Genomic DNA, 8669 nt, shown 5'->3' on the forward strand with positions numbered 1-8669 from the left:
ATCTAAATATATATATAGATTTGGACAGCTGGATCTACTTGTAAACTTTAGTTGATATTATTTATAATTTTATATGTGATGCTCTTATAAGTTGAAAGCAATACAATCGGGTCTTCTCTCACAACCTATGTTATTCTTGTGATCTTGAGTTTTATTTTTATTTATTTATTTATTTTTTTATAGGTTCATTCAAATTTTGTTTTTGATCTTGTGTTTATGCATTAGAGATTCAACCTACTACTCATTTTATTATTAATATTTTGGATACAATTTAATAGTGTAACAACATTGAATATAAAATTTGTCATCTCAGAACCTTCGTATAATTTTGAATTTATACGAAAAGAGGTAGAGTTGAATATGTAATTAGATAATTGAATACAATTAACTCTAGTATAATGAATCTAGAAAGTTGATCTAATTTTATTTTTATAAAAAGTGGATGATTGTATGTTCACAAAATGATAGGTTATGATTGCTTTCCAAATAATAGCAAAAGATAAAGATGGAATGTGATCTCTTGATTGTAGGGGTAGATTTGACACATTAAGGAGATCATGAGAGTAGTCAAATTTGTTAAGTGCCACTCTTTCTACTATTTTCAAATAAAGAGTCTTTTATCAATACCTCGGATACTTGTGTGTAAGTGACATATCTTGTCATTGATCACATGGTTTGCCATTGATTAAGTAGTTGGTTGTCATGTTATGGTTAATTACCTTTTAGTGTTGCTTTCATGAGTTTGATTAAGGAAGAGTCTACTTACTTGCATAACATTGCTCACCATTTTCTAAAATGTGAGTTTGGCTTCAAAAAATCTTAAACCTTTTATAGGATGGATGTCACATAGGTGTTCGTGATATTTGCTTGCAATATGCCATGATAATGTTTTCACTTTGTATTTAATGCATTATATGCACATGTTGTATGTCTACCGTGACAATTCAAATTGCTATGATTTCTTATTTGACATGATTTATATACCTCGTTGGATCGATAACATGTCACTAACCTAATTTGAATGGTCAAAATCGCTTCTTGCTCAACCCACAATTTTCTATAAAAAGGCTTTTAAATTCATGTTATGATTTATTCTTTAATAAAATTATGCGTACATATTTTTAATATATAATTTTAATACGTTAATAATACATCATTATATAATTTAGTGATTTTAAATAAAAGATAAAATAACATCTAATTAAATAATGATATATCATCTATTTATACATAATATTGCTCATACCAATTGGGTTTATTGATAAATTTGAGCCTAAAACATACAAAAGGTGTACCTAACATGGGGGGTTCCTAATGGAAATGAATCCTACATAGATTTAATTTCAGGAATAGACCAAACAATCCCAAGAAAGAAAATTATAACAAAAGATCATCTCTACATAGAATCAGTGTCTTAATTACACGGATTCATAGCAACCTTACACAGACAATAAATTCTAGAGAAGAAACCGGTACAAGGATCAGGCTCACTTCTATCATAAAAAGTTGAATTATCACTAATCAACACAATGTTGTGGACACATGAAAGCCTACTCGAATCAGGGTTAGGCAACAGTGTCATACACCAATAAACGAATTAAAAAGATCCCAGACAGGATCTACACCGTTATGCTATTCAATTGAAAATTACAGCGATGTCAAGACTCAGAGCAAGTTGAAAATGTTTCCCTCTTATTCAACTTTGAAGAAGTGAATGGTGTTGTGAACAACCTTGTAGTCAAGGTTACTTTTGGTTTTGCTCTATCTTGGCTCGAATCTTCTGCTCTAACAGAGATGTATCTGTTTCAAGGCCGAACATTCTGTTAAGAGCATGCATATTCTCAAGGGTTTCGTCAAGAGTCCGGCTGTCACTCCCATCGCATCTTAGATGCTGCATTGGACCATGAAGAAGCTTATTCACAATACCACGGCTGAGATCATCTACTGCCCTCCTTGATTTCTTTGAGATATCATCACCCATCTTCGATAGGCATTTCTCTAGCTCTGCCATTCTGATTCTTTCTGCATAAGCCCTCAACTTCTTGATGGTAGGAACAGTCTCCAATGAATCCCTCCAAGCTTCAAACTGTTTTGATTCCTCGCCAATGATGGCTTGAGCTTCCATAGCTTTGCGGAGCCGGTCCTCTTTATTAGCAGCAACAACTTCCTTAAGGTCATCAACATTATAGACTCTTGCACTTTCAACATCTTCAACACATGAGCCAACATTACGTGGTACAGAGATATCAATAAAGAGCCTCAACCCCCCCACTGCAGGATCAACGGGCGGAAAGTCCTTAACATTCTCTTTGAAGAACAATGGAGTTTCTGATGCTGTGCTGGTGAAGACCACATCAGCTTCGGCAGCACAGGTTAGCATTTCAGTAAGAGGTTTGTAAATTATCTCAACACCTTTCATCTCCTCACGGATAGCAGCAACTTTCTCCTCAGATCTGTTTACAACCACCATCTTATTGCATCCTTTTGCTACCAAGTGCTTTATCACAAGCTTCCCCATCTTGCCAGCTCCAATAACCAGCATGCGGGCAGTGGCACGTGAAGATTCAGGAAGCTTCATTAAAGCCAGTTCAACCGCAGCTGAGCTGACTGAAACAGCCCCGGCAGCAATGTTTGTCTCTGCTCTAACCCGCTTTCCAACAGTGATTGCATGCTTGAACAGTCCACTGATGTTCCTGCCAAATCCGACAACTCCTTGCCCAACTTTGACAACTTGTTTAACTTGAGCAAGGATTTGTCCTTCTCCTAGCACAAGAGAGTCAAGACCAGCTGACACTTCAAAAAGATGCTGGGTAGCATCTTTGTTACACAGCAAAAACCGGTGCTGGCATAGCTCAGAGACAGGGATCCCACTTGTCTGTCAATGGATTCAATATTAGAAAGACAGCTTTAGCAATTTCAAAATTCTCTTAATAAAATTAATCCAAGAAACCAATTTTTATATGGTAGATGAAGATAACCTAAAAGAACAGCTGAAAAGTAATACAGAAAGATGTCACCAACTTTAGAAGCATAAATCAAGGTCCTTTACGCCAGATTATTATCATATTAATCTACAACTTGCAAAAACATAGATTTTTCTAATGGAAGAAAAACAAACATGGAATCATAAAGGAGAAGAAAATTCACCTTTGACATCCATTCAGTCACCTCTTTAACCCCACGATGCTGAGAAAGAGCTACAACATATATCTCCATCCGGTTGCAGGTACTAAGAACAGCAGCCTCTTCTATATGATTTAAGTTACACAACTCCCCAATGGCCCGTGGCCATTCTGCTTCTGGAATGGCAAGTTTTTCTCGCATCTCAACAGGTGCAGTGTGAACACTAAGCCCAATAACCACAATGCTGCTCCTTTCCTTTGTATATCCTAAGGGAGATCGAACATAAAATTTGAAGTAAATCAGTACCTGGGTACCTTGCCAAAACGATAATAAAACTTTCTGAAATTCATGGTGATCAGTGTTAATCAGAATATCCCTTAACTGTAGATAAAGATGATAGATTTATCAGGATTTTAGTAAGTGACAACCAAACAAACCTTACAGAAAACTGTTATACAACAGAATCATACGTGAGAAATAGATATATTTTTCTCATAATTCGAAGAATTGAATCTAAGAAGTGTAAATAATAACCGATAACAAAAGACAATCAGAACCAACTAGTTCAAATTACAATGCAAAATAGCACAATTTCATTGTAATTTCAGACTGTTAACAACTGTGATCAAACAGCAACTTTATACCCAATTCTAACTAACAAAAACACAGCAATGAGAAGTCAAAATTCATGTGGAAACGAACATTAATTGAGCCCTTGAACGCTCAGGTTGAATTGAAAAAGAGAAAAGGGAAAAAAATTAAGAACACACACCCTTATCTTAAGGATAATTATATAGAAGTCATTGACTCCTCTCTTACAACAAAAGGATCAAAATAATTAAGCGAAAAAAATGCTTAGTACCACTGTTAATTCAAACTCTTCTACAATCAAAACACAGAACCCATCAATTTAAAACATTGCATTCAACAAAACAACACAATTAAAGATGAAATTACTTATTCAATTCTAGAAAAAAAAGTTCAAATACAACACACAGGCAAAAAAAAAAAAAAAAGATGCAGTATTTACGGTCAAGCGCGGAGGTTTTAAGCTGCTCGAGAGCGGAGACAGTGGAGGCATCAGATGGAGAAGCAACTTCGCATCTAACTCCCCTTTGAAATCTTTTCTCATTGCGATTGGATTTACAGAGGACGCGTATTTGTTGACCCCTCAAAAAAGAACAAGACGAAGAAGAAGAGCCGGGATTGAACAACAAAGTTTCCACCTTAGAACCGGCGAAAGCGGTCGCGAAGCCAGTAGAAAAGGCCATGATTTTTACGCTCAAACAAAACCCTGACCCAAAAATAAAAATGCTCCAAGGACTTGGCTTTGTTGAACGGGTCTTGAATCGCAGAAGAAGATAGATTTGCGTTCGCTGGGGTTTGGTAAATTGATTAACAAAAAATAAAGTCAGAGAGGGGGATTGGTCGGTACATAAAAATTGACTTTGCCAAGGCAAAAGAAGTGGGAATTGAATTGTGATATCTGTGAATTGGTTTCTGAATTTTGATTGGCTGGTGGAATACACGTTTTATCCACACTCTCTTCCATGTCATCTTGGTTGGCTCCCACATAATGTGGACTAAGTCTAACCAATTCGTTGAATTGATAATCGATGTTGAATTAAATATTTAAATAATTTATTATTATACCAATCAATATTATTTTATTATTAAATTAACATTAATTAATAATATATTTTTATGTATATGGTTGATATTTAAAATTTGGTATGTATATTTTTATTGAAAATAAAAAACGCATCTAACGATTATGTGTCTTTTTTATTTTTAAATTTTTATTATAAATATTTAATTTTAAATATCTAGTTAAATATTCAGATAATTTATTATTTTATAAATAATTATTATTTTATCTTTAAAATATTTAATTAAATATTCAAAATTAATTACATATATTTTTATTGAAAACCAAAAGTGTCTAACCATCAATATGCCCTGTAGATTCCTGAATTTGTCCGCATACAATTCTACAATGAGATTTCTTAATATTGGTGGTTAGAAAATGAGTGTGTCGCAGTGTGATCCATCAGATTACCAGTGTGAAAAAGATCCCAACGGGGTCATTTCCCGGGCCCGCCCTGGTTCAAAGATGCAGATCAAGAGATAAGGGGGACGTGACAACATGTGATGGAGATTGGGTTCTAAGATTGCAGGCTCTCAATTCGCCACAACTTTAATGCTAACTGGCGGACAAAGGATATCGAGCTAAGCTTGGATTGGATTATCTTCTTTTACGTTTTCTGTTATAGATATACTCCATAATTAACTCCATACCCACATTTCTTTATTTAATATGTACATATACCAACTTCTGGTTTGAAGTTAATTTGTAAACATTCTATCATTCTCCCCCATGAAAAGCAAACACGAGTTGCAGACTTTGTGTATTAGATTTGGAGTTATGTATAATACCAATTTCCAGCATAGCAAATTAAGAATCTTTCAGTTAATTAATTGGGTTTATAATATACACATCTGCATTTTGGTTTGGCCATACAGACATCCCAGATGAACGTAGCAGTTGTCAATGGAGAAAGATTTAGCTTGAAAGTAGTTTTTCTTCCTTTTCATTTTAGTACACGAAATAGGTGCACTACTTATGGCCCGGCCATGCATCCCCTTAGATATGTCTAACGGTATTTTATAATTTTTGATACAGTTTAAGGTAAGTGTCATTTTCCAACCATATTGTGACATATATTGTAAGATATTAACAATTATACCTGCACACTCATAAGAATTTGTGTTGGTGTTAATCAAATCAAGCATATAATAGATGCAAGAGAGCTGCAGAATCATCCACAAGTTTTGACCATCTCAGTTTGTTCTGGTTAACACCGGCTAGTCAGGAGGAAGGACTTTGATTATATATCTAAGCTATAAATTTGTTTTTTCATATTAGTCACGTAAACGTTCACTTTGTCAGATGGAAACATTTCAATCTAGTTCTCCTCTTTGGCAGCCATGGATTGGGTAATCTTATTACGTTAGCTTACACCAGAAAGATCATTGATGCAATACATTCTGGGACACTTTTTAAGGTGAATTCTACCAAGACTGAAATGTTTGGACTTGAGATTCCAACTGAGATTCACGAAGTACCTTCAGAAATCTTGGATCCATGGATCACTGTAAGTTGCCTTCCTTTCAACATCTTTCACAACCGTTCACAAAACTAAACTTTTCAAAAATATTGAATAGAATTGATCAACCTATTTTGTGAATTGACAGCGGTCACACAAGAATGCATAAAAGGACACCCTCTTGAAGCTAGCAGGTCTTTTTAAGAATAATTTTGTTGGCTTCATGGATCACAAGATTGGGGAAGATAACAATGAGTGAGGAGATCCTAGCTACTGGTTCTATATATTAAACAGAGGACAGTTGGAAGACATTGGATGATCGAAAAAGACTTGCACAGTATGGTCGTATCATAATACATACATACATATACATATCTACACTTGAATTCAATTCACACATACTTACTCTGCTTTTCTTAGCTCAGTACGTAATCTTGCAGAGCTGCTGATCAACATGCATTTTATAGGTTTTGAATTTTATCTTTGATTGGATTGGCTAGACTATTTGCACAACATTCAACACAGGGAGTGCACCGTGTAAATTTCATTCTTGTGGTTAGAGAGGTCTCCGATTGTGTGAGGCCCAGATATTATTTCATCGACAATGTAAATAATCCTATATAATAGTGAAGCTACATTTTCTTATTTATGATAGCAAAGTTCCAACTATAAAAACTATCCTAAACTCATTCCACCAAGAATTCCCCCTCACATCAGCTATCAATCTCAAATTACAAAATACAAAATGGAAGTTAACACGATCAAATTTGAATGCAACACATATAGTTCATCTGACCAACAAACACAAACTCCTTCAAAATATTTACTTTATTCTAAATGTCACTATGATCAATCTTCAAACATGGTTGGCCCCTTATCACTGACCACTGAAAATTAATAATCTGAATCAAGAACACTGTTAACCAAAAATTATACATGTATAGATTTGGCATAATAGAGAAATGTAGACAAAGTTATTGCCTTAACCTGATCTATCAATACAGCTGATGCCACAGACACCAAAACAGATTGAAAAACACAGAACCATATTTATTCAATCCTTCAGATCACATCATGATTTTGCAGCCAAATTTTGAATACACCTATTGAAAGCCAAACCACAATATCCTAAAATTAAATAGGGCGGTCTGAAATTCAGTATGTAAATGCATTTTAAACTGAAAACTGTAAAGAGTTTCGAGAGTACATAGATAATAACATTAACTGTAGTTAACATTTTCCGGACAACTGTATATCAATGCATCCGTTATGCATACTTTCTCGATACTTATTTCATTGAACAAAGCAGAAACTCTAAAACTTGAGCATTACTTCTACAACCTTAGTACTACATTAGATAACTAAGACTCACTAGATGAGCTCACATCATCTTTATGTTTAATCATGCCGGAATCAACAAGAATGGGAACCTCAGCTGCGAGCCATGGAGCAAGACCCAAACAAAGTGCATGCGCTATACCAAACCTAGGACTGCCGCAACACAACAAGTCAATTGCATGTTAATAACAAATTTTGTCACTCAATTACTGCAAAATATAATGCATTATACGTATTATGAGTGTCTATCAAATAAATAATAATATCACCAAGTTGATAATTTCAATTTAAGTTTCATTGATTAAATTGTGGGGCGCCTACAAATCACCAAAACCATATAATTCAATTCATCATCTCATTCAACGATCCAAAATACAGAAACAAATAATCGAAAGTGTTAAAAAAAATTACCAATTTTTGGCCCAAAGCGGCTTGAAATGTATGGTCAAGCAAATCTTTCCTCCTCTATACATCTACAAAATAACCAAAAACCCAAAGTTAACAATAAAAAGATAAAAAGCACATGTGAAAAGCGTTTAAAAAAAGATATCACCTTCTGCGTCTTTCCATCGAGTTGCGGCAGCTCGATCTCGGGCGCCGTGGATGGGTAAGTAACCGGAATGTCGAATTGGAGATCGAATTCGTACTTCAAGAGGTTATGGACGTACCAGCACTTTCCGGTCCAACGAGTCCCTTCAGGATTGGCGGCAGAGATGCGGAACCAGTCGTTATCGTTGGACTTGTTCATCTGTGTGTATGCAATCAAAGCCTTATACTCCTCTTTAAGCCTCTGCGTCCACGCCGTGCCGTCTCTAGGACCAGCTTTCGTCGTTAATAGCGGTATATGGGTCAACGTTGATTTCGTGTTGGGGTCCCATCCCTCCATCTCGCTAACTCAAACCCTAAGCCTAAAACTCGATTTTGCGAGTTGTGAATTTTGATGAACTGATTCGATTTATCACCGAGCTCGTCTGGTTATTTTGGTTTGGCCAGGAAAAGTAAGTTGTTGAGGATATAACTGTAATTTCATTATTTTTAAATTAGAAGAATATCCTAATTATAAATTTTATATAAGAAGACTAATACGTAGTCAGTCTTCCA

The 8669-nt window shown here is 35.1% G+C and overlaps 2 protein-coding genes across 4 annotated transcripts; both read right to left on the minus strand.

Moving 5' to 3' along the window:
- Positions 1–1377: 1377 nt before the first annotated feature.
- On the minus strand, positions 1378–4583 carry LOC123203342 (glutamyl-tRNA reductase 1, chloroplastic-like). The gene is made up of 3 exons (XM_044619683.1): positions 4154–4583; positions 3148–3389; positions 1378–2875 (listed from the first exon to the last, which is right to left on the minus strand). The coding sequence occupies exons 1-3, from the start codon at positions 4392–4394 to the stop codon at positions 1745–1747; spliced, it is 1614 nt and encodes a 537-aa protein (XP_044475618.1). The 5' UTR covers positions 4395–4583; the 3' UTR covers positions 1378–1744.
- A 2457-nt stretch (positions 4584–7040) lies between these two features.
- Positions 7041–8545, minus strand: LOC123202622 (ubiquitin-fold modifier-conjugating enzyme 1). 3 transcript variants are annotated; one of them, XR_006499023.1, is made up of 4 exons: positions 8122–8545; positions 7980–8041; positions 7218–7333; positions 7041–7117 (listed from the first exon to the last, which is right to left on the minus strand). XR_006499023.1 is itself a non-coding variant. In XM_044618587.1 (3 exons), the coding sequence occupies exons 1-3, from the start codon at positions 8452–8454 to the stop codon at positions 7303–7305; spliced, it is 426 nt and encodes a 141-aa protein (XP_044474522.1). In that variant the 5' UTR covers positions 8455–8545; the 3' UTR covers positions 7041–7302. The 3 variants fall into 3 exon arrangements, 2 of the variants coding, with proteins under 2 accessions (XP_044474522.1, XP_044474521.1); XM_044618587.1 differs by having other exon boundaries at positions 7041–7333; XM_044618586.1 differs by lacking the exons at positions 7041–7117; positions 7218–7333 and adding an exon at positions 7380–7721 and having other exon boundaries at positions 8122–8543.
- Positions 8546–8669: the final 124 nt, after the last annotated feature.

The sequence above is a fragment of the Mangifera indica genome, chromosome 19, assembly GCF_011075055.1.
Source record: "Mangifera indica cultivar Alphonso chromosome 19, CATAS_Mindica_2.1, whole genome shotgun sequence".
Taxonomy (NCBI): Eukaryota; Viridiplantae; Streptophyta; class Magnoliopsida; order Sapindales; family Anacardiaceae; genus Mangifera; species Mangifera indica.

What these genes read in the sequence shown, in the direction of transcription:
- LOC123203342 (XM_044619683.1), bottom strand. Translation starts at nt 4,394, where the DNA reads ATGGCCTTTTCTACTGGCTTCGCGACCGCTTTCGCCGGTTCTAAGGTG. An exon ending in TAAAACCTCCGCGCTTGACC is followed by an intron (nt 3,390 to 4,153) that starts GTAAATACTGCA and finishes GATCTCCCTTAG; the next exon opens with GATATACAAAGGAAAGGAGC. An exon ending in TGACTGAATGGATGTCAAAG is followed by an intron (nt 2,876 to 3,147) that starts GTGAATTTTCTT and finishes ATCCATTGACAG; the next exon opens with ACAAGTGGGATCCCTGTCTC.
- LOC123202622 (XM_044618586.1), bottom strand. Translation starts at nt 8,454, where the DNA reads ATGGAGGGATGGGACCCCAACACGAAATCAACGTTGACCCATATACCG. An exon ending in TCGATGGAAAGACGCAGAAG is followed by an intron (nt 8,042 to 8,121) that starts GTGATATCTTTT and finishes GTTATTTTGTAG; the next exon opens with ATGTATAGAGGAGGAAAGAT. An exon ending in CCGCTTTGGGCCAAAAATTG is followed by an intron (nt 7,722 to 7,979) that starts GTAATTTTTTTT and finishes GTGTTGCGGCAG; the next exon opens with TCCTAGGTTTGGTATAGCGC.